This window comes from Mytilus edulis, chromosome 10 (genome assembly GCF_963676685.1).
Source record: "Mytilus edulis chromosome 10, xbMytEdul2.2, whole genome shotgun sequence".
Lineage (NCBI taxonomy): Eukaryota > Metazoa > Mollusca > Bivalvia > Mytilida > Mytilidae > Mytilus > Mytilus edulis.
In genome coordinates this window covers 7,348,025-7,374,909 of record NC_092353.1, presented here as the reverse complement: position 1 = coordinate 7,374,909, position 26,885 = coordinate 7,348,025, and the positions used below count along the sequence as shown (strand labels likewise).

Below are 26,885 nucleotides of genomic sequence, written 5' to 3'. Positions count from 1 at the left end.
GAAAAACACTCATTACCATTGTATCAACATGTCAAATTAACACAAACGATTTCAGAGTAGTCGAAGTTACTGAAAACTAGCCAAATGCCAAAATCAATTAAAAACAATATAAAAAAACATGCAAAATTCACAGACTTAAATCAACTAAATCACATACGAGTGGACAGTAACAGAAGACATGACTTGTACAATGCCAAAAACGAAAGATAGTTAGGAGTTAAATCTCTATATTAATAAAAACGTGGATGTGTATTTCTATATCCCGCTTCCAAAGAAAACAAGTATGCAAAGTTTCAAGCATAGAAACATATCATATAAATGACAAAATATCATAACTGGTACATACCGGCATTGCCAGAGTATCCTGACACAGTCAAATTATATTTTGACGCAGAATCTCCAACTATAAACGTACTGTAAACAGCATAACTTGTCCTGTTATTTTCATCTGTTAGATCTATTCTTAATTCATAATGACCACCAATAGTCAAAAGATGCACATATTTGTTGCCTGCATTATATATTAACGTTTAAGTTTGGAAAACTTGCATATCTATCTTTCAAATCAATTTGATCAAATGTACTGTTTTGTTTACTTTCTTTAAATTATGACAGTTTGAACCTTTTGATTTGGCTATAATTGTTTTAGCAAGTACATATTGTGAGAGCACAGACCTTGTTTTTTTGTACTGTATTTGCTAGTTCTGAAACAGTTACATATACGGATACTACAATCCCCTTCCTTTTCCATGAATGTAACCTATCGAATAAGACTATTTACTGTGTGTGTAATAACATGAGCTAAACGACGGTTGCCACCTATGGAGCAGAATCTACTTACCCTTCCGAAGCATCTGAGATTCCCCCAAGGTTTTGGTCGAGTTCGTTTTGCTAAGTCTTTAGTTTTCTATGTTGTTTCTGTTGTACTATCATTTGTCTACATTCTTTTTACATTTTGATCCATGTCGTTGTCAGTTTATTTTCGATTTATGAGGGTATATTTCGCCCCTCAGTTACATCCGCAGAAATATATCAACTAAAAAATGTTATGAACTAAAACCAACACATGTGCTTGTGATAGTTAGATATTAAAATATCTTCAACATAAAAGATGGTACCAATGTACAAATGATGTATGTGTGCACAAAAAGACAAGGTTTTCTTGGTGGTTAATTGTGCAAATGGCAATACATATATTTTTGTATGCGAATATAAAATGTGGAGCCTAATATAGCACCCTAAACTTTAAAAAAATAACTTATAATAGTCTGGTAATTCTTATATGTAAAACAAAAGTACCAACACAATATGCACAGTTTATCATACAAAGTATCAAATAGATATACAACTAACAATAAATATCATAACATAATTACCTAGCCAGAGCTCCCCATTTACGTTACCAAATCCGTTTTCACATTCAACCCATGTGCGTCGAAAGTCAACAGACCCATCAAACCGACGCTGAATAAGCTTCAAATAATAATGTGTTTTTATTATATGTGTCTAATGTTTAAGCAGAAAATAAAGTCAAAATCGTTTTATTAATATCTATACACCTGTCCTATTTGTAATTTTCTAAATGTGTTTTACAATATCTCTATGAAATTAATCGTCACGAATAAAAATCTTGATAGAAAGGGGTATATAGAAAAAGTAAGAAAATTCGTGTTTTTAAAATTCAGATCAGAAATGAATATAGAATATGTTTTATTCTGAGTAAATAGTCCATCTCACCGTCCATCCTCCACCATCAGTCTTCAAATCACAGTAAGCAGGCACTCCTTCTGCATTTTTACCCATTGGGTATATCTTATATACACCACTACTATTGTGTGTACTTGTATTCCTATTTAGTTCAGTACAATCTTTAAACTTGCGAGCTATATCTGTAAATTTATTAAAAAAAGTAATTTAAGGAACCTATCAAAACAAGCTTTATCCAAAGTGCATTATCACATTGATCGTAACAGTTCATATTTTCACATGTATCTAATACTAAATAGCAATAGCGGTCGCTAGAAGTTTAAGATATCGATTTAATGATTTATAACTAAGTCAACAATTACGATATATTTCCTCATATAAATAATTGTGGTGACGCTGGATTAACTTTAATTGCACATTTCATATGTAGAATGATACTATTATAATTATAGTATATACTATCAGGTTTATATAAAAATAGCATAAGACTCTTGCATTGTGTTAGCATCAATGCATTTATGTATCACGGTATCTAAAATGTGACATACGTTTGACTAGTTGCTACTTATTGATTGAATAACAAGAACAATATGAAGTACTTTCCTAACATTCAATCGGTTGTCTCTACTATTTTGTGTGGATATTATCTCTCATTTCATATTTAGCATATTTAAAAACATTTTTCTTAATATCTATGAAAAGTTGAGGGTAATGATTGCTTTTTTTTTATGTTTCCAAGTGTAAGTCTACTATTGCTGTGGATATTACTTATTATTTCATATAGATATGAAAGATTAGTGCGTCAGAAAGTTAATTAGTGTTTCAGAAGGATTATATTTTATATCCCATGGGAAAAATAAGCAAATGACTGTGAAAATTTGTTAAAACTATTAAAATCTGTATTATTGGATACCTATAAATTCAATATTCAGAAAAGTTACTTACATAAGTAATATTTAAAATAGCCTCGTTTTCAACATTACTTGTATAGGTAATATTAATTGTTACTTGTTTAAGTAATGCCTCTGACTGTTAAGGATGAGGTGAGGTGATTTGAAAATTAATAAATCAAGAATTTTAAATTGATACTATAAGCTGGTAGGGCATTAATAGTTTTTTTCGAGATATTTGAGATTGAAAATATGCGGGAAAAAGCTTACTCGGACTTTTACCTTATATTTGCATTCGTATATTTTGGTCTCAAAACAAAAATCTTCTAAAATTTTGGTAAATGACATTTCATGAAGTCTTATATGAAAAAATACATGGGTGTTATGGGGAAAAATGTTTTACCTTGTATTGTATGGAAAAACACCAAGGAGGCCGAACATTTGGCACGAATTTTAAAACCTCACCTAAGTTCATCCTTAATAAACTTAAATTTTAAAAAGTACCTGTAGTTGTTGTATACACTTTTGGTGTGGTTGTCTGCTGAATTTGTGTTTTTGGTGATTGCTGACGATTATGGTTACACAGATCACCATCGCAACATTGTTCACGCTCTACTGTCCTTTTTCCAACCACTGGATACGGATATTGAACGGAATGACAAAGCTGCAAAATGTATAAAATTAATCCCGTCAAAGTGTTTTTATTATGTCACCCTGACGGAGGTCGGGTGACATATTTTTATTATTCGACTCTTTTTTTGATATTCTTATTCCACACGTTTTGTCCAGCTTAGTTCTCGAAATAAAATTTTAATGGAACTATAACATAATGTTAACCACCATGTGAAGTTGTACACCTGACTTTGAAATTTAAAAAATGGCTGCCATTGCCATGGAAACAGCAAAAATGTGAAAAATAGAAATATGTTTCAAATTATATGAAACTTCTATGATATTAAGAGACCCATGTACACTTCGTCGTACCATTGAAATTTATGTTTTAAGTGACTTATAGACCTAAAGGGTCGGGTGTTCTAATTATTGTTTTTTTTATCTTACCTCCTATACATTTCTAGGAATGTGATTGGTTAAAAGCGCCCTCGTGGAGACCGCGTATATTTGATATTAGGTTAGTAGGGAGGCGGGGCTTTTCTCATACACGGTTAGAAGTGGAGTTACGTCCCTTTATATTCCATATTAGGTAGTAGGGAGGCGGGGCTTATTTTATACACGGTTAGTAGTGGTGTTACGTCCCTTTATAAAAACAAAACGGTACTGAGAAAAAAATCGTAAAGGTTTTAACAGACGAAGAAATTAATGATTAAGATTGAAATAAATTCATATAACACATTTAACCCTCACAAATTGTTATTGTTGGTATCTGTTTTTGTAGGATCAATGAAAGTAGTTTCTTAATGCTAACAGTATTGAGGACTTGCTCATTTTGATAGGTCAAAATTTCTCACGTTAAGATAGTCGGTAAGATAAATTCGTCACATAGTTTGCTAGTGACCTAATACGGTATTCCCCATATCGCCCTCACCCCATATGGAATTTACTGGCCCCATATATACCGTATTAGGTCAATAGCACACTATGTAACTAATAATATCTCACTGTGTTATATTATATTTTGTAAAAAACACATGTCACTATAATAAATAATTTACTTACTTACTTACTTCAACATGGAACATTTTTATTTCAGCTGGGGGTCTCCTTGGCATCATTTCAGGGGATTAATTTTCATTGAATATTCCAGAACAATACTCTTAGATTAATTATACAGACAATACATGTTATATACTGGTATATTATTATGGGGAGCACATAATGCATCCGTAGTTTGTCTTTGTAATTTTTAAAATGGCGGCCGTTACCATGGACATATCAAAAATATAAAAAAAAATGCTCCAAATTCAATGGAATTTATAACAAATGTTTCCTAGCAGATGTAGACTTGACTCTAGACTCTGGTGTTTCCAAAATGGCCACCGTTATCATGGAAACAGCACAATTAAAAATAAATAAAAAACATACAAAACGCTTTAAAAACCAACAGATAGATCTGTTGTCATGCATATATCCGAATTCACCGATTAAAAATTACGAAATGGCTGCTGTTTATTAACAATTGGTGGAACAGGGTGTCATCCGCTATTGCTTTCAATGGCAGTTCTAGTTATCTTTTTTTTTGCTGGTGTGTTTTGTACGTCTGACTTTTTGTGTTTCTTCGGTACATATATTTACGTGCCTATATATGTTTAAAGATCCCGTAAATATGGTATTGCTCTATTATGATGCCATTGTTTTATTGTCCTATTATTATTTTAAAAATACTTTGAACGACAAAATTATTTTACTCGCGTATTGGTATAAACCATGTGTGTAAAAAATTATTCTTAAAAATTCTTAACAACTTTTGGATAATTTTTTTAAATCTCGGTCTTTTTTTTAAATATGTTTTAACAAAACGTCGGTTTTTTAACCATGTATAACATCATTCCCCATGTGAAATTATATTTTTTTGGAAAAAACTATGAACGACAGAATTATTTAATATTATTTTTCTGTGTGACGTTTACATTTTCTGACGTCAAACACGCGAAGCAATGACTGTGATTGTTTAATTTAATAAATGTTTTTTTGTGCTTCTTTGTTAAATATATATTTGTTTTGAGATTGTGACACCGTGATGACTGCTTTTCCCATATTTTGACACTTTACCTATTATGTCTGTTTTGTGCACACATTGTTGTATATATAATGAAATTAAATGCGATTGACACAAAAGTGAGGTGATCAAAATCTACTATTTTTTACATAAGAAAATGCCTGTACCAAGTCAGGAATATGACATTTGTTATCCTTCCGTTTGATGTGTTTGAACATATGATTTTGCTATTATAATGACTTATATCTTGAAATTGACAATGAATGTCGCTTAAAAGCAAAACAATTCGACATAAGAGATGATTATAGTTTCCCAATTGTGATCTTTTCATTTTTAAATCAAGATTTCAAAAAGGTGAAGTTGAAAACATCCCTTCGTACATTTTACGTACATGACCGTTATGGAATTTGCAGTAAATTTGAGTGATTTTACATTTTTTCAGGAAGTCATGTATGTCTTTTATTGTATGAGTTAAAAATTCAATTTTGTTAGTTGTTCCAAGGAAATGTGTTAACAAAGGGGGACAAATGATACCAGAGGGACAGTCAAACTTATAGATTGAAAACTAAACGTACAACGCCAAGGCTCAAAATAAAAAGACAAATAATAGTACAGAAGACAGACCATAGAAATCTAAAGACTAAGCCACATGAACCCCACCGAAAAATTGGATTGATCCCAGGTGCTCCGGAATGGTAAGCAGATCCTGCTCCAAACGTGGCACCCGTTGATACTATTTTCTTTTGAAAAAGATTCATTAAGTGCTTACGTTTTTGTCTTGACATCCACTACTGTAATATTGTTCTCCAAATCTTGATTCTTCTGATAGAAAACATGACTTGAAAATACAATTTCCATAATGTAAGTACATTCTTAAAAAAAATCCTTCAATCAAATTTTAAAACTCAAATAATATGAGTGCAAACTAACATAACAATCAATAAATGTATTTACAAAACGTTCTTGATTTTCATATTTCGCTTGTAACCAATCAATGTTATAATTGAAACAAATTTGTTTCTGACTCTTACTTTCTGATACGTAATTTAATTCATTGGTGCTTTGACAGTTGGTTTAGGCACATACCATATCATTAGGTATAGATGTTTCTAGACTCTATATAAGTTTGTATTGTTTCAAGTATTTGCGTAATGTCTTTACACAAAACAATAATGTTTGTGTTAATAAATGCGTCGGTAACTTGTAATGGACATCCAAATTTGCAAAAAAGGGGCAGAGATTGGGGCAAACGATTCAAAAGTGTATTTCAAACAAACGAAGATAATTAAATCATCATAATAAAAAAGATATCAATAATGTGGTCATTTTTCTAAATTTCCTGTTTACAAAACTTTAAATTTTTCGAAACACTAAGGATTTTCTTATCCCAGCCATAGATAACCTTAGCCGTATTGCGCGTCTGGCGTACTAAATTATAATCCTGGTACCTTTGATAAATTTTACACCACTGGGTCGATGCCACTGCTGGTGACGTTTCGTCTCCGAGGGTATCACCAGCCCAGTAGTCAACACTCCGGTGTTGACATGAATATCAATAATGTGTTCATTTTTCTAAATTTCCTGTTTACAAAACTTTAAACTTTTCGAAACACTAAGGATTTTCTTATCACAGGCATTGATTACCTTAGCCGTATTGCGCGTCTGGCGTACTAAATTATAATCCTAGTACCTTGGATAACTTTTTCTAATTGTTTTACGCCTGACCACAGGCGATGCCAGTGGCTTTTGTTATAGTAGGTTCATTTAATGAGTTTGTTTCCCATAAAATTATCTGATTTTTTATTAAATAAGCGAAACTTGTGATTTGGCTGCGTTAAGGCCGCACGTTGTTGCTCCAGGGTTGAAATTTATGCTCTTATGTTTCATATAGTAATGTTATCTTTTTATATTGCTTACGTCTGTCTTCATATATTTTTCACTTTTAAATAAGTTGATCTCTTGTTTATTGAGATGTGCAGGCAGTCCTTCCGAATTGGATCTCCTACTCATATACCTTGATGTGCATTCAGATTATCATATACTTATCTGAGTTGAATTTTAACAAGAATGTATCCATAGTACACACGGATTCCCAACTCGCACTTTCATTTTCCATGTTCAGTGGACGTGAAATTGAGATCAAAACTTTAATTTGACATTGAAGTTAGAAAGATCATATCATACTGAATATCTATAATACTAAAATAACGAGGTCCAATTTGTCAGCCGTCATGGGGTCAAAACGACAAATCAAAGAATTCAACTTTATATAAAGCTAATATAGGACAATAATGTTGATTAAAAATTACACCACTCCAGACCCTTTTGTTTTCCACATAATCAGTACATGTTCCGGGTCGAATCCGATACCGATACCAATAGTATATTCTCTTGTTACCTATTACCTTATCTGTACGTTCCGCTTCTAACAGGCGCACCACCAAACGGTGTATTTAGGATTATGCTATATATACGGGTCATATTCACAGGGTTGACACTACTAAATTCAATCATTGTCACATTGTTCCCTATTGTAGTACTTTAATCAGTATCACTATCTAAGATGACAATACGAATGCTTAAAATCTGGACTTAAAAAGGCGTATAAATACAGTTTTCAATTTGTTAGCCGGAATGACGTAAAACAGACAATCAAAGAATTCAACTTTATTTATAACTCATTAGGACAATGCTGTTGATTAAAAAATACTCCATTCCAGGCCCTTTTGTTTTCCAAATAATAAGTATTACCCATAATCGATAAGTTCCTGGTCGAGGGGTTCAAACAGAAAAAAAATTGAAAGAGAAAAACTGTTCATCTTATAATCGGCATGACTTTATCACGGGTGTGTTCTCGTATGTACTAAGTTTCAAGTTGATTGGACTTCAACTTCATCAAAAACTACTTTGACCAAAATCTTTAACCTGAACTTTGCACTATTATTTTCTATGTGTCAGTGGACACTGAAATTGGGGTCAAACTTTAATTTGGCATTAAAATTAGAAAGCTCATTTCATGGGGAACATGTGTACTAAGTTTAAAGTTGATTGGACTTCAGTATGGTATCTTTCTTCTCACGTTTTGTTAAATTTATAATAAAACATTTTTTTACAGATCACAAAATTACAAAATTATAAATTACATACAACATATCAAAGATATACCTTGAAATAATTACGGAAAATCAAAATTGAAAATTGTGGCATGCAAAGTTCTAGTAATTATCATTTGTTTATGTTTTGCAATGTTACATAGTATTTAATGCTGGCGATTTAGAATTCTAACACTTTTGACTTTTGAAATGTTCCATCACCAAATGACTGTCAATATAAAGCATGTATAGTGTACACATACTAGTATAATCTAAATATTAACCTCGTCGAAATCACAGAATTTGATATGGCGACAAACTTCAGACTGTAGTTTACCATTACACAGGTAGCACACACTACCATTAGTTTCTACATGATCTGTAAAATAAGTGATGATAACAATACATACATTAACAAAGGTAATAGTAGGTTACTATTTGTAACAAATCTTTCATTTATTTGTGATTAACACAAACATAATGCAATTATACAAACTGGAAAAACCACACGACCTTCAAATGAGCTTGACCAGTTCCGTCCAGGAACAAGCGTTCATTGTCAATCGTGCATTTCGACTTTCTGAAATTATATAACGTTTCACATGTTTCACCCCTTATTTGATAATTTTTTGTATTTACATTGTGACATAGGTCAAATTGTTTTGCCTGCATGTCCATTTGTGTTAATAATTCGATGTCCTTTGATTGAGTTAAGTCATTTCAATTGATATTTTATAGTCTGTCTAACTCTTTCCATGTAGTGATGTTACACTTTTGTTTCGGGTAAGAGTTAATGTTGTTACCCATGATTGAAACGTTCAAGGTCAATGCCTCTACTGGTGGACTGTTCATCCCCGAGGGTATCACCAGCCCAGTAGCCAGTACTCCGATACTGGCATGAAAATACGGATTTTTTGTGTTATTAAATCTGCTGTTACAAAATGTAAAAAATTATTATAAATTAAGGAATGTATCTCCCTCATGCAAAGCTCTAATTCCTTTCACATATTTGGCTATACTTTTTGGAACTTTTGGATTATAGCTATTCATCTTTTATATAAGCTTTGGATTTTACATATCATCACGAGCATCATTGAAGAGACATGTATGGTCGAAATGCGCATCTGGTGCAAAAAAATTGGAATCGTTAATGTTATCAAACCAGCTGCATTTGGGTGCACCTGTGTTAGTTCATGAACCTGATAATTAGTGGTTGTCGTTAGCTGACGTGGTTAATAAATATATCTCGTTTCCCATTTCTATATATCGATTAGACTTTTGGTTTTCCTGTTTGAGTGGTTTTACACTAAGTTTGTGGGGCCCATTATAGCTTGATGAACGTTGTGAGCCAAGGCTCCGTGGTGAAGACCGTACTTTGACCTATACATATTTACTTTTACAAATTGTGACTTGGATGTAGAGATGTCTCATTGGACTCATACCAATTCTTCTTATACCTTATACATTAAACGTTTTTCTTGTCTAAACTGACAATGCCATGGATAAATAAGAATAAAGACCAAAAAAAATAATAGTACACAAGCCAGGACATAGACAACTGAAGACTTAGCAACACGAACCCAACAAAAACAGGGGGTGATCTCCGATGGTCCGGAAGGGAAAGTATATCCTGCTCCACATGTGGCCCCGACGTGTTGCTCATATTATAACAACCCTGGTAGTTGTCTAATTCGGTAGGACACAATTGTAAAAAGGGATCTGGATGGTTATTAAATGTGACAACTATTCCTTTATACCTCTAGCCAATGTAGAACGAAGAAGAGCGAGTTCAATATCAAAATAGGTGACAAAATAAACTAAAAAAAATTACAATGATACATACATTAACTAAGAACTACTATCTATTACTGACATGCCAGGTCTAGTAGTATACCACCATAAAATAGACGAGAAAACCAGAACTCGTATGAGGCAAACAACTGGTTTTAGAATATATGTGTTTATTTCCAATGAAATAGTGTCATCGTACAATTGACATACATAGATTTGCTGAGGAAAGGGGATACAAATTATTTCATTCCATCAACTGACATCGTCAAATTTGTTATTGATCAAGATTTAACGTTATCCGTTTTTGTCAGAGTATGTTAATAAACACGTAGAAATGAAACTGCATTAAGGTTTGGTAAAGTACTGATGTCTACGTTTGCGTGATATATGAAATGCAGGGTGTAGTTTAAGGAGGCCCTATAGAGTGGTTTGACCTTATGCATATATCTGCTTTTTAAACAAACAAACCTGACGAGATTATTTATATGAATTTTTTTGTAGCTTACCAGCTCATAAATTGATTCAACATTTACCAATATCGCATTTAATGGCTATCTGTCCTTAATAATTGATTATATACAATGTATAAGAAGATACGGCATGTTTGCAAATGAGACAATTCTCCATCCAAGTTATAATATGTAAAAGTGAACCAGTAAAGGTCAACGTACGGTCTTCTACACAAAGCCTTGGTTCACAAAGTACAACAAGCTAAAAGGGCCCAAATGATCTAGTATATATATATATATATATATACAACTCGTCTAAACATCAACCCAACAATGTTAGATCTGTAAATTTGCTTTCGCAAATTTTTGGTTCTTCCCTCGCCGGGATTCGAACCCATGCTACTGTGATATCGTGACACCAAATCGCCTGCACTGCAGCCGTCCCGCTAGACCACACGACCACCTGGGCTCTCAAAAAAAGAGCTTTCGGTGGGCATGTGTTACCTTTCCACGTCAGTTTTAATCTAGCGGCGTACTACAGTACATGATATATAAGGCATGAAGATGTATCTAAGTACGTCTGAGTCAGTGACAACCCTACAACAGATGTATCCATCGGATCGCCATCAATGATGGTGATACATGGCTGTGTACATAATGTATATACAACTCGTCTAAACATCAACCCAACAATGTTAGATCTGTAAATTTGCTTTCGCAAATTTTTGGTTCTTCCCTCGCCGGGATTCGAACCCATGCTACTGTGATATCGTGACACCAAATCGCCTGCACTGCAGCCGTCCCGCTAGACCACACGACCACCTGGGCTCTAAAAAAAAAGAGCTTTCGCTGGCCGTGTGTTACCTTTCCACGTCAGTTTTAATCTAGCGGCGTACTGCAGTACATGATATATAAGACATGAAGATGTTATTTTTACAGATCAGCTAAATTATCTATAGTAAAGGATCCTTCAAATGAATGTAAGATACAGTCACAGAAAATAATTATATTTATAAGTACGTCTGAGTCAGTGACAACCCTACAACAGATGTATCCATCGGATCGCCATCAATGATGGTGATACATGGCTGTGTACATTATGTATATACAACTCGTCTAAACATCAACCCAACAATGTTAGATCTGTAAATTTGCTTTCGCAAATTTTTGGTTCTTCCCTCGCCGGGATTCGAACCATGCTACTGTGATATCGTGACACCAAATCGCCTGCACTGCAGCCGTCCCGCTAGACCACACGACCACCTGGGCTCTCAAAAAAAGAGCTTTCGCTGGCCGTGTGTTACCTTTCCACGTCAGTTTTAATCTAGCGGCGTACTGCAGTACATGATATATAAGACATGAAGATGTTATTTTTACAGATCAGCTAAATTATCTATAGTAAAGGATCCTTCAAATGAATGTAAGATACAGTCACAGAAAATAATTATATTTATAAGTACGTCTGAGTCAGTGACAACCCTACAACAGATGTATCCATCGGATCGCCATCAATGATGGTGATACATGGCTGTGTACATAATGTATATACAACTCGTCTAAACATCAACCCAACAATGTTAGATCTAAAACAAGAAACGAGAAACACTAAGGAACCCCAACAACAAACGACAACCACTGAACACTAGGGTCTTGATTTACATTTAGGACGGGGCATGTTTTTAAAACTTTTATAGTTACCAACCTTCACCCTTAAACATTAAAACATGATAAACCATCACATGGTAGAATTTTTCGTCACTGATACCCTTTATAACCCAAAAATGTTATGACAATGGTTACAGAAGGCAATTTATAACCATGAAAATTATGTACAGTTATGTATACAAATACTGTGTTCTTTTCAATCTGTTCTAAAAGGATATTATATGTTTTATTTAAACATTCGAAATTTACCTTGTTCTCCACATCCGACATTATTACACAGATCAGAAGAACAGCAATGATAACACTTCCCTGTGTCGGTTGATGATGGTTTTATATCGCAGTTCTGAAGTGATTGATACACAATATAATATCAATTAGTTTTCGTTAATTTTACATTAATTATATACCTATATGGAGTTATTTCTTTCAGAATGATAGGTCATTCTTTCGGAGAATCAACCCGGACGATACCATGTTTCAATGAAATATGCTCCAAGGCACAAAAAAATGACCCGTGCGAGGTTATAATTATCGTTGATAAAAATGCAAACTATAATTTACATTAAAATTACATTCGTCTGATATTTTTTTGTTGTCGATTTGGGAATTTATTTTTAAAGTTAAATCTATGATAGGTGTAAAATAAATCGTCAATGCCCGCATCCTAATTTTAGAAACAATTTATGTGAAGGTTTGTTTATTATTGCTACAATAGAGAGACATTATCATATATGTGAGAATAATTTTAATGTAACTTTCATAACATTTAAAAATAAAGCCAGATTTAACATATTCGTGTGTAAGATTTTGAAAATCGTTTTGATTCCTACTTAATAGGTTTATTGATTGATGTTTGCTTAACGTCCAGTGGCAAATATTTCCTGCATTTTCAGAACGATACATACTTTATAGGAAATCATACTGTGATCTACATGTATTGATATTCGTTTTCGTGTAACATGTACATGTATAACGATTTCGAGGCCCCTTCATGTCAGTTCTTAACTTTTTTACATATTTGTATACCTTTTACTCTATCAAATGATCAACTAATAAAACATTCTTATATTCTATTGAATATCATTCACGTACCTCACAATGGGGTTGGGTGGGGAGGGTATATAATTATATTCTGATTATTCTGTTAAAAATATGTATAGCTATTCAAAAGAAAATAATTCTGAAAATTTTATGCGATTCAATAAAAATTGTTGAAAAACTAATCACTTTTCCGCGATAGAAATGTCATAACAATTAGAAAAAAATTAACAACATAAAACCGCCCCCCCCCCCCCCCCCCCTTTCCATAAACTAAGTTGGTACAATAAATTTCTTGCAAAGAGTCTTGTATTTTTCATATACCTTTAGCGGATGGTGTCTTACTTCATACAGTTACAGACACATTCTACTAGAGGTCGCGATCGGTCATTTAACAACGTATCAACCGTATCGTATACGTTGACATATCCGCATCTGCAGATTTATCAAAAAATATTATTTGATCCCGAGCTTTACGTTCGAAACATTTAATATTCACCTTGAATATTTGCTAAAGTAGTGTTTTGTAAGAATAATAATGATAGGGTCTATCAACTACTTCTACATGCCCATAAAAAGGAGCCAATGTACGGCAGGTACACGAATATCGTACACTATCCTTTAATAATATGGTTAAAAAATATTTTACATGAATAAACACACACACAAAATCAAAAGTACTACTTCTATACATGTAAGGAACTTTGAATATTGTTCATATACGATGTTATCATAAGAGGTATTAAAACATACTCACCCCTTCTCGTACAATAAAAAGTCAGTTTTTTCCCCTCTAATTTTTATAGTACATGGTTGTCCATGCACTATGAATTGCTTTACATGAATGACTTTTTATTGATAGTTTATTATGAAAGTGAACTCTTAATTACTGCACTAACGAAGTGTACAATCCTATGAGGCATTTTCAATGGGAAAAGAGCCTACTGATTAAAGATGAAATAGCAAAGATTAAAACAAAACATTTTGAATTTTGCAAATTTTCTTTATTTTTTTACCAACAAATAAATATTCTTTATTCTTCAAATTGCTTGTTACATCTTTACTTCATTGTCCAAGCTTCAATAAAGTATCCCTGTGAATTACTTTCTGAGTGTCCAAGAAAATACACAGAATATAATAAAATATAATAAAACAATATTTTTGTTAGCCCATCAATTATATTAATCTTTTTAACTTTATGAAAAATACATTTTGAGATACTGTTTTGTTCTCATTCATAAACCTTGGTAAATCCTTTATAAACATAGCATACACATCTAAAAATTTCAGTTTTTGCTCAGATACATAGTACGACTTGTAAATACAAAAATACTATAATTGTCAAGAAATAATTAAAACCGTTATACCCTTGATCTGATATTTTGTATCCAAATACTATATGTTTTGCTAATATCTTGTTTTGAAAATTCATTTTTGCTAGAAGATAATGTACTTTCTCCCAAAAATCTTTCAAAAATGAACATGTAATAAAGAAATGCAAATAATCTTCTTCTTTTGTTTTACAAAAATTGCATTTATCGTTCTCAGATATTTTCCACTTTAATAGTAGCTGCTTTGTAGGAATAATATATTGAAGCAGTTTCCATCTGCAAATTTTTAACTTATTTTCCTTTAAAATTTTAAATATAAAATCATATACAAATGACATCTGTGGTATGTATTCTAATTTTCCTGTTGATGAAAACACCGAGCCAAAAGACAATGCTGCTAGCTTTAAAACCAAATATGACCTTGGGAAAATACCCGACGACTGGTTAAATAGTGAATCATTTATATCGGATATAGATCGTATACTATGTACACTAGAAGAGTCTGAAGCTAATCAGTGTGATATTGACAAAACATATGAAAGCTTTATCAATAGTATCAAGTCGGAAATGTCGGAAAAAATCCCTAATAAGGTCATTCAAATTAGCAACGGTTCCAGTAATAAGCATCGAAGAATCAAAAAATCTTGGTGGAGTACAGAATTGACAGACCTTTGGAACGAGGTGTGCAAATCGGAAACTATGTATCTTAAAACCAAAAGTTGTCATTCTAAAAAACAGTTGCGCCATTTATTTTGTCAAAACAGGAAATTATTTGACAAAAATGTACAACAGGCAAAGCGTCGTTATTGGTATAAAATGCAGGATGATTTGACCAGTTCATGTGATAATCCGAAAGAATTTTGGCGTAAAATTGGAAAGATAGGCATTGGTGCAGAAAGGCAACGTAACATACCGATGGAAATAAATTTAGAAGATGGTTCGGTATCAACAGATCCAATTTCAGTTTTGAAATGGAAAATGATTTTTCTTCAATGTTAAATGTAGAGAATTGTATACAGCCTTCTGAAAATGTCGATTCTAAAGATCAAGATAAATGTGATTATTTATTGGATTGCGAAATTACAAGTGAGAAAATATTTAATGTAATAAAAAAGGCTAAAAATGGGAAGGTGCCCGGTCTTGATGAGCTACCAGTAAAAGTGTTAAAAAACCAAACTGCTTTATCATTTCTACTTCGTTTGTTTAATGTGTGTTACAATACGGGAAAGGTCCCTGTTCTATGGGCCAAAGGTGTAATTGTACCAGTACCGAAATGTTCGTCGTCTGACCCAAGAGATCCTCTTTTATATCGTGGAATAACTTTAGAATGTTGGTGTGATAAAAACATGATAAAGGTTAATTTAAAAAAATCAAAAGTTATGCATTTTAGAACACCTTCTGTGCCATGTACTAATTTTCCTTTTGTTTTTAATGGAAAATGTGTTGATAAAGTATCAAATTATACATATTTAGGTTTATTATTAACCGAACATTTGAATTATGAGGATATGGCAAAAACAGTTACATAATCTGCCAGTAGGGCATTAGGGTTACTAATAGCAAAATGTAAAGCTCATGGTGGTTTTCAATATGATGTATTTACAAAATTGTTCAATTCAATTGTATGGTCAGTGATTGACTATGGTGCCTCTATTTGGGGTACTAAAGAATTTTCATGTATAAACGCTGTTAAACATAAGGCTATGAGATTTTTTATGGGAGTGGGTAGATATACCCCTAACTTAGCACTGTATGGAGATTTGGGATGGAAACCATGTATTGTTAAACAATGGTCTTCCATATTTAGGACATGGTCACGATTTAATAAGATGTCTAATTGTAGACTTAATTAGGAAATTTTTCTTTGGGGTAATAATATCAGTTTTAATAAAGTAAAAAATTGGAACTGTAGAGTGAATACAAAGTTTTAAGAACTCGATCTTAATCAGTATTGTAATATTGAATGTATTTTGAGCAAGTCTGTTATTAAAGATATTGAAAACAAACTATTTATTATGTACCAAAATAATTGGCATTTAAATTTACTAGCTAATGAAAGCAGTAAACTGCGTACTTACAGGCTATTTAAATCAAATTATTGTTCAGAAAAATATTTAAGTATTACTATGCCCGGTAAATATAGAAGTGCATATGCTAAATTTAGAGCAGGTGTTGCTCCGATTAAAATTGAAACTGGCAGATATGAAGGTATAGATGTAAATGAAAGGTTCTGTTTTAATTGTAGAAAAAATTATTTGAATATAATTGAAGATGAAAAACATGTTTTATTAGAATGCCCAGAATATGCAGATTTGCGAACGATATTTTTTAACAGTGTATGTAATATAGAAAGTAGTTTTAGTAATTTAGTAATTTAAGTAATGAAGAAACGTTTTTATTTATGTTTCATGATGATAGAGTTTGTTATTTTACAGCCAAAATCTGTCATGAAGTACTTTTTAAGAGAAAGTGTATTTTATACTCGAAATAAGTGTTGATAATGTTGTTTGTTTTCTTTTGTATAATTGTTTTTAATAGTATGGTGTTTTATGCTAAGATATATTGATATATGTAATAGATGTAATATCAATGTATTTTAATCTGTATTTTTACAGTCTCTCATAATTTTTTTTAGAGTGGCTCTTTTATAAATTGTTAATATTATATTGTGTTGTATATCAAATGTTTTAAAGAGGTGAAACTCTAATAAATTATTTGTTTGTTTGTTTGTTTGTTTGTTTATAAAATCGTATACAATTGACATCTGTGGTATAATTCTAATTTTAAATATCTTGTCCAAATGTTGATACCGATTGGCTTTATATATTTTTTATCTACTAAAGTTTTATAGAGTATTTTATTGTTCATATCTTTTGTTTCAATTTGTTTATTTTGCCATCTTAATTTAACCTTACATACATTGATTATACTCTTAATGGAGTTTTCTTTTTTTTTAACTTGCATCCATTCTTTTGGGATGCAGGATTTTAACATCTTAAACTCTGCAATCCAGTTTGTTTTATTAATTAACTTTTTGAAAATAAAACTTTCGGATAAATTTCCTTCACGATCGAATATGTCGTTAGTAAAAACCAATCCACTTTTAACCCAGCTCGGGAAAAACAAGCATTTGTTGCGACATTTAATATATTTATTTCCCCAAATAATCTGTTTTCTAATATTAGAAAAGTGATTAGAAAATGTTAATAAACCTCCTCCTGTTTTAACCCAACTTGTAATTACTTGTAAATAAAAATCGGGTACTTTGCAAGTCAATCTATTGATTTAATATTATCTAAATTCATGTTAAAAACAAGAAAGTTTTTACCAAGATTGTTAAAATATTTAGTAGGAATAATCTTCCAGTTCGGCATATTGGTTGTTGTTAATTTAGAGACCCATGAGGCTTTCAATGCTGTAAAATAACTGTCAAAATCGATCATTCTTAACCCCCCTTTTTGGTATTCGCCAATAAGTGTGTTTCTTTTTACTTTGTCATTTTTTCCTTCCCAAATATATTTGAAACAGCAGCTTTCAATTTCTTTCAAGTAAATATCTGGAACTTTGCACGAAGTAGCCAAAAATGTAAATTTTGGTAATATTAAAGATTTTATGATCAATATTTTCCCAACCATTGTTAATTTTCTTTTTTTCCCATGTTTTAATTAATGATTTCATGTTTCTATTTTAGGTTCCCAATTTAACTTTTCACATTGAAGTCTATCGTGACCAAAATAAATGCCTAAAGCTTTATCAGGTTTGTCTGTCCAGCGTATGCCCTCAATCTTATCTACGCTGTTTTTAAACGCCCCAATCCAAATTCCTTCCGTTTTATTACGGTTTAGCTTCAACCCTGAGAAAGAGCCAAATGTTTCAATTATATTCATAGCTTTAGATATATCTGATTTTGAACTACAAAACAGAGTTGTATCATCAGCTAATTGTGATATTTTGATGCTATGTGTTTTATTATCTATAGTAATGCGAAAACCTTTAATATCTGAGGTTTGCCTCAATCGCTCGGTCATAATTTCGACCGATAAAACAAAAAGTAAAGCCGATAAAGGACACCCTTGACGGATTCCTCTAGAGTTTTCAAAAATTTCGGATACCCATCCATTATTTATTACACACGTCTGTATTCCCTTATATAATGTTTCCACCCATGATATGAATGATTCATTAAAACCAAAATGTTTTAGAACACCTAACATAAATTCCCATTCCAAAGAAGCAAAAGCTTTTGTAAAATCAACAAATATTATAGCCATATCTATTCCGTTTGATTCTGCATAGTCCATTATATCTTGAATTTGCCGTAAATTAAATCCAATAAATCGATTTTTTACATATCCAGTTTGATCTTCATTAATTAATTTAGGAAGAAGTATTTTTAGTCTCTGTGCTAAAACATGAGATAGTATTTTCAAATCTACATTTAATAATGATATTGGACGATAATTTTCTAAAGATAATGGATCATTTTTCTTGAATAATAAAGTAAGAACACCCGTTCGTTGTGTATATGAAAGACGTTTTCCTCATGTCCCTTGTTTAGAACTTTTACTAACACTGTTTTTAATTTTTCCAAGAACGTCTTATAAAATTCTAATGTTAAACCATCTAGACCCGGTGATTTATTTAACTTCATTGTGTTAATAGCTTTATAGTAACTTCCCCATCACAAATTTTAAATTCATTTACATTTATCTCCCTTTCCATAACAGTATCACCTACATATTTATGCAGTAGATCTTTATTTGGGGCCGTGGTTGTATATAATATTTTATAATAGTTTTTAATCATTTTTAAAATTTGTTCTTGATTTGTTGTTACCTCGTTATTTTCATTTTTGAGTTTGTTAATAGATTTTTTTACCTGTCGCTGTTTTTCTAATCCCAGAAAATAAGAATTATTCTTTTCCCCTAGCTCTATCCATTTCTCCCTTGATCTAATTTTAGCCCCCTTTGCTTTATATTCATAAATTGTGTCTAATTGTAATTCTAATTGTTTTATATTATTTGTAAGTGTTTCATCTTCGTTTAATTGTTCATCTCTGATTGTCGTTAAGTGTTCTAATTCGCTTTCTAATTTTCTTGTTGTCTCCCTTGATAATTTCGATTTTCTTTTACAGTATAAAATAGATTCGTCTCTAATTTCAACCTTTAGATTGTCCCATAATAGACGGATATCGCTACTGTTATTATTGATTAAACGATTTTCGAACTGATTTATTACTCTGTTGATTGTTTTTTTTATATTCAATATCCTTTAAAATAGAACTATTTAGTTTCCAGTATCCATTCCCTCTTTCTGAAGCCCCTGTCTTAAAGTTTAAAACTATCCCTTGATGGTCAGTTACTTTAATCAGTGCCGGTTTAATTTTACAATATTCAACGAGAGACTGAAATTCTTTTGCAATTAAAATTAAATCTATCCTACTGGCTTGTGTCTTATCCTTTCTTCTCCATGTAAATTTACTGTTGTGTACTTTTATGTAAAATACGCCAAGTATCTATAAAATTATGATTTTTCCTTAGAACTTTTAAACTATTAACAGGCTCAGAAAATTTCGTATTTTTATTTAAGTTTTGCCTATCTAAAGTCTTCAACGCTTCATTGAAATCGCCGGCAACCAGAGTAATGCCTATAGAATTTTCTTTTAAAAAATTGTTTACATTTTTAAAGAAAGAATTTCTATCTGTTCTATAATTTGGCGCGTGAAGACAAACTGAAGACAATATTACATTGTCCATTTTCACATTTAATAAAATAAGTCTTCCGTCGTTATCGCAGAATTTATTAATAACCTCAATGTCTACATATTTGTTGATACCTATTGCTACCCCCCTACTTGCCGTAGTTCCATGACTGCAGTGAAAAATAAAATCAGTTTCCTTTTCTAGACTAGCCCTAGTTTCTTCATTGAGATGTGTTTCTTGTAAAAGCGCAATGGAACACTTATTACGTTTAACCCAATCTATAACTCTTAATCCATTTTCTTTATTTTGTATACCATTAACATAATGTGTATGTTCCGGACCATATGAGTATTTGGACCATACGCGTATGGTCATGACCATATGGGTATATACTCATATGGTCCGACCATACGCGTATGGTCCGACCGTGCGCGTATGGTCGGGGTAATTAACATTCTGTTACAGTTTACTTTTAATATTTCTTAACTCTTCATATGGTATGACCGTTCATTAAAAAGACGCTATTATATAGGTAATTTTATAATTATTTTATAATAAAAAGAGTAGCTAAAGAAAAAAAAGAAGTTTCACAAAGTTAATTTTACTTAATTGTCAAAACTATGATAAACACATTTTATACCTTTGGTCATTACCGATGGTCATTACCGATTTGTTATTACGAGTGAATGGCACTATGAATATGTCGACTTAGAAATTAAATTTTAAAAATTTCTTTATCAACTGTTACACAAGAAGTCACTGGAAAGTAACATAGTTTATTTAAAATGTCTTGTGAATATGGTGTATTGCAGTCATTTTTAGGAAATTTGAGATTTAGAACTTTTTAAAAACACCATAGAAATCAAAATGGCCAAAGACCTCGGTTTCACTGTACGCAGCTGCAAAAAGGCTAGCTTTTCACTCGCAAACAAAAGGTGTACATGAAAAGGATCGTGCACAACCAAGACTTGCGAATGCAAAAAAGCCATGATACCGTGTAGAAGTACATGTCACCCAAGCCTACATGTAAGAATGTATCTAGAGATGAAAACTAACTATGGTATCAATATTTGATTTTTTACGTAGTTTTTGAATTAACAAATTGTTATGTTACCATCATAGTGTTTTTAGATAAAGTTTTTGTATTATTGAAACGTTTATAATGTAATTTGAAATAAATACCTATATGGTCCAAATACTCATATGGTCCGGCCCGTTAAAAACCAAACGAGTATTATACTCATATGGTCCGACCATACGCGTACGGTCGGACCATACGCGTATGGTCAGACCATATGAGTATACGCATATGGTCATGACCATACGCGTATGGTCCAAATACTCATATGGTCTGGAACATATACATAAATTGATATTTGTCATTGTAATTATTACTTAAAAGGTTATTTAATTTCGTTGACATATCTACACGATCTATTCTAACATTAAAGCACAAACTTTCAATTGACAACAGGTAAATGCGACCTTATTAAACATGTTTAATCTCGTGTCAATTATTAACCCGTGAAGTACGGACGTACCCAGGTATACATAATTTGTTTCATCACCTGTTACAGTGTGTATATTAAAAAAGCATTCAATTTGGACAAATAATTCTACCTCTATCGGTTTAAATGGATTATGTTTCAGTACACTAAAAACTAATAGTGCGGTGACAGAAGTGTAAAAAGTCGTCTAGATCGCGAGTTTAATCTCCCCAAATAACACACGGCTAAAAATGGTCTTAACTTAAAGACAAATATGTCTTCTTTAGTTTTTGCCCTGTCGTCAGAATTTCGTACGGTCACTTTTTTCTAAAAAGTTGTTGTAATGACTGGTAGTATATTGGAGAGTTTCAACCCCCCTTTTTCAAAATGTAAAAAATGGGTATGTTTGCTTACATTTAATTGAAATCGTTTTTCCTGATGCTATTTTTACATGTCAAAATATGCTATTCAGTATTTCATTTTCTTCTAATCTATAAAATTTGTGAAGTTCAGACTATTTAAAATTGAGGTAATTTTAATTGCATATTCAGACTCAAACTTCAGTTTCTTCTTCATAGTAGTAATAAAAATTATCCCATAATATTTTAAGCATATAGTATTTAATAAAACTAATAAGTGATAAAAATTTCGGAACCAAAATATGAAAAAAACCTTAAGAAATCAAATGAAAAAGAATGGAGTAAAAATCTTCAATTTCAACACGGAACTCAATCACTTGCCTTCCGTCCCATTTTGTGTATTAGTCAATAATTTGCTCTCAAATGATATATGAAATTACTACCTTTTTCGCTATTATATACACATATTTTCAATTAAAGTGCACTGATATATGCCACATAAAATTGAGAAAGGAAATGGTGAATATGTCAAAGCGACACACATACTTTGTTTGTATATGTTTATATTCTATGTTTTTTCGTTATAAAACATCAAATATACTTTGTCAGAAAAGTCTTATTGTAAAATCAAAATAATTGACGGATAGTTTCAGTAAATATTCCGTGATATGTCAAGTCCTTTGCAAAAGAGGGACGAAAGATACCAAAGGGACAGTCAAACTCATAATCTAAAACAAACTGACAACGCCATGGCTAAAAATGAAAAGACAAACAAACAACAGCACACACGACACAACATAGAAAACTAAAGAATAAACAACACAAACCCCACCAAAAAACTAGGGGTGATCTCAGGTGCTCCGGAAGGGTAAGCAGATCCTGCTCCGCATGAGGCACCCGTCGTGTTGCTTATGTGATAACAAATCCGGTAAATGGTCTAATTCGGTAGGTCACATTCATTAAAGGGAAGGGGATTGTAGTTACGACGTAAGGAACATATCCGATATCATTTGTGAAACGGTTATTCCATAACGGTCAACCAACTCGTGATGGCGTCCGTAAAATTTACGAAGGAATGATTTCAACTTCACCATTTGGAACTATTGGTTTAATAGCTTCCTTGTGAGCAGCAACCCTCTATCAAGAAAATCATGATAGGAAATGCAAGCACGGGAATATCGTATCAATTGGGAGATATATACCCCGTATGCAGGTGCTGCTGGAATGTTGCTACTTAGAAATGGAAAGTTCACAATTGGAAAGCTGAAATCATCTCTTTTGTCGTAAAGTTTTGTTTGCAACTTGCTCAATTAAGTCCAAAGAACAGTTTGGTTCAAAACACCTTGTTGAAACATTGAATGCCAATGGATTTTATGCTTCTTAAAATAATGTGCGACGCTATCTAATGTGTTGTCAACCATGAAATTGAGCGAATTCAAGATAGTGTGTAATTCTCGTATGATGTTTCCCCAGCATCTTTGCAGACAAGCATATGGATGTCATCACACCTTCCTAAACCCCCTTATAGATCTCTGTTAAATCTTGGATGAATTGATAGGGATGGTTTGAAGCTGGTAATTTTTAGGAACAAATGTCTTTAGACTTCCTACAATACCTTGTCTGTACTTGTAAAGAAAAACTCAAAATAACGTGTTTGCTTTGAGCAGAACCTTTCATGTGCAGACCTGTGGCCATGAGTGAAATGTGTAGAAATATTAAAACATGTCAAAATGTTAGAAATTATTATAAATTAAGGAATGTATCTCCTCATGCGAAGCTCTGATTCATTTCACGGATTTGGCTATACTTTTTGGAACTTTTGGATTATAGCTCTTCATCTTTAATATAAGCTTTGGATTTCACATATTTAGGCTACGAACATCACTGAAGAGACATGTATTGTCGAAATGCGCATCTGGTGCAGAAAAAATGGTACCGTTATTGTTATTGTGACAGTTGATGAAAATGAACATGATGGAGATAAGGGTTGATTTGGTATAAAGCGTGTTGCACTGGTACACACGAATCCAGTCCCGAGGTTAGGGGATTGTTGGTGTGCCCTTAAAAAGTTAAACCCCGCCACTATCTGTATGTGTCAGTTTTAAATTACAAGATGGTAATGCAGTGTTTGTCGTTTGTTTCTATATACTATATTGGTTTCTTTATTAATTATTTTGTACATTAATCAGGCCGTTAGATTTTTTGTTTGTTTTACATTATTCGTTTCGGGAATTGAAGACTTTGCAGTATGACTTTTACATCATGTTGAAACCCGTACGGGACCTATAATTGTTTTATGTCTCATTTGGTCTCATTTGGAGAGTTGTCTCATTTGCAATCATATCAAATCTTCTTTTTTTATATGGAATACTTTTGAAGTCTGTCGTACGTTGCAAGGGAAAAAAGGGGGGATATAGTTAAAAACCTATAATGTAATAGATATTAACCAGAATTAAATACACAACAAAAGATAATACTATGGTAGCAGTAATAATTGTGAAAAAAAAAACAAAAAGCAACGAGTAGTCTATAAAAAACCTGAATATCCGCAAATTCAATTTGAGGTCATATTTGACTGTAGTGTTCTATGGCTTTGGTTTGATACCTCCCCCAATATGATAGTTTAAAAAATTATTTTAAAGTATTGTCCTGCATGACACTTGATTTTTACCTGAAATTGATATTTTTCATAAGGTTTAGGTGCTCTTAACATTTTATAGGTTGAAAACTTGATTTTTGAAGTTTTGTTTATATAACGTCGTTTTAGGATTTTTTTTGATAAAAAAAATCTCAATGATTAAGGTTTATGTATAATAACAAACATTACTAAAGCCAAATCAGTATCATTTGTATTTAGGTAGAGTTTAGAAATAGAAAAAAATGTCAAAATTGAAACCCACCCAAATTTTCACAAATTTTTACATATGACCTTTGACCTCAATTTAAAAAAAATGTGACCATATCAAGTCCTGACGACAGGCATATTATTATAGTACACGATTTCCTCTTTCCAATGATATATTATGTAGGTGTGTGTTCGGTGGGGAGATTAAATTCCAAAAAATCTGCCTTCAGTTACCGCACTATAAGTGAAATAGAAATAATGTGCGAGTTAAACATATTAATTGAGTATTTTGCAATTGAAAAGTGCTTTTGCAAATATGGCATACTATAGATAAGCCTGAACTTAGAATGGATTTAAATACTGTTTTATAATTCATACGTAAATGATTTTTTGGATTTCTTTTACAATTCTGAAACAGATGTTTTCTGAAGATGAACACATTTCTGATAAGGTAAGTAATTTTGGATATATACCCAAGATTGTTTTTATATGTTTGTTTACGAATTACTTTGTTATCACTTGCAACAAAAGATTGGTGTTTGTTATCAACTACTAGTAAGTCCCATAAAGTCTCGCAAAAAGTATCGCCTTTATGATGTACATGCATATTTAAATCATATTTACGCACAATAACATTATACAAATACATTGTAAGAAATAACTGTTTCACATAGATACAGTTACAGGTTTTGAAAATGACAACATGTAATCTACCTTGTTCTTGTTTAAAGGTAGTTTTACGATTTTTTTTTGCTATAACATATTTCTAAAAATAGCTTTTGGAAAACCCAGTATTGCAAGTAAGCACAAAATTGCAACATCCTCGACATTGTTCATGTAATCCTCTGTTTATAATATAATTTGATTAACTTCTCATCTACTTTCTTATAGTAATTGTATAAAATCTCAACTTCACATGTTGATCTTCGTACTATAAAACCATAAATGTTGTACATTATCATTTCCATTTCAGATACGAACATTTCAAATTTAATCAATATACATTTGACGGATAACAAAATGATAGTGCTACATACCCATGTCCATGATAATATTGGCAGTGGCGTAGCTTGCATGTATGCTCAGATGCTCAAGCATCCACATCATTTTGACAAAAAAAAAAATAGCAGCAGTTAACTCGGAAGCATCCAAATGTAACAAGGCTGAGGATATGAGGATAACGTCCAGTCATGCCTGGTCTTTCATTAAGGATAATTTAGTTTATGTAAACAAGATAGTTGAATCGCAGAATAGTGTTTCAAGTTAACTTTTGTTCGTAAAAAAAGTCTGCGTCATCGGCTAAGGCAGCAAACAACTAAAAACTGGAAACAAACTTTTTTTTCCAAAAAAATCCATAGCCCCCCCCCCCCCCCCCAGAAAATCAAATGGTTGCTGCCCGCTAAGGCAAGCGGAGAAGACTGATACGCAGACCCGTGGACATGTTTTTATCTGAAATTGAACCTAGTGGAGTGATGCCTTCTCATTTGACCATAGCAACTAACAACTAAAACACCATATCCTGATATCGTTTCTTGCGACATGGTAAACGACGTGATAAAAAAAATAAACTTGTAATAGATCGTGATAAGTCTTAGGCTTATGAATTCCAGTTTTTATCTAGGTTCAAATACTACTTTTATTTTCAATCAGTAAAGAACAAAGATCCAATGTTCCTCGCCATGCACATTTCATGTCATATTTTATCTATCAGGGAATAACTAAAAAAACACTTTTTTTCTTTTTCTTTTTTATTTTCAATATCTTAAGCAGTGGCGGATCCAGAACTTTTCCTAGGGGGGGGGCGCTGACTGACCTAAGGGGGGACCCGCTCAAGTCATGCTTCAATGATTCTCTA

At 32.2% G+C, this 26,885-nt stretch overlaps 1 protein-coding gene and 1 long non-coding RNA gene across 2 annotated transcripts; both read right to left on the bottom strand.

Annotated features, from left to right (window-relative positions):
- Positions 1–329: 329 nt before the first annotated feature.
- LOC139492298 (fibrinogen-like protein 1) lies at positions 330–3,072 on the bottom strand. Its single transcript, XM_071280518.1, has 4 exons — positions 3,063–3,072; positions 1,738–1,889; positions 1,377–1,473; positions 330–511 (listed from the first exon to the last, which is right to left on the bottom strand). The coding sequence occupies exons 1-4, from the start codon at positions 3,070–3,072 to the stop codon at positions 330–332; spliced, it is 441 nt and encodes a 146-aa protein (XP_071136619.1).
- A 35-nt stretch (positions 3,073–3,107) lies between these two features.
- On the bottom strand, positions 3,108–8,731 carry LOC139492331 (uncharacterized). The gene is made up of 3 exons (XR_011656795.1): positions 8,648–8,731; positions 6,041–6,109; positions 3,108–3,261 (listed from the first exon to the last, which is right to left on the bottom strand). It is a non-coding gene; the product is annotated as an uncharacterized lncRNA (long non-coding RNA).
- Between the last annotated feature and the right edge of the window lie 18,154 nt (positions 8,732–26,885).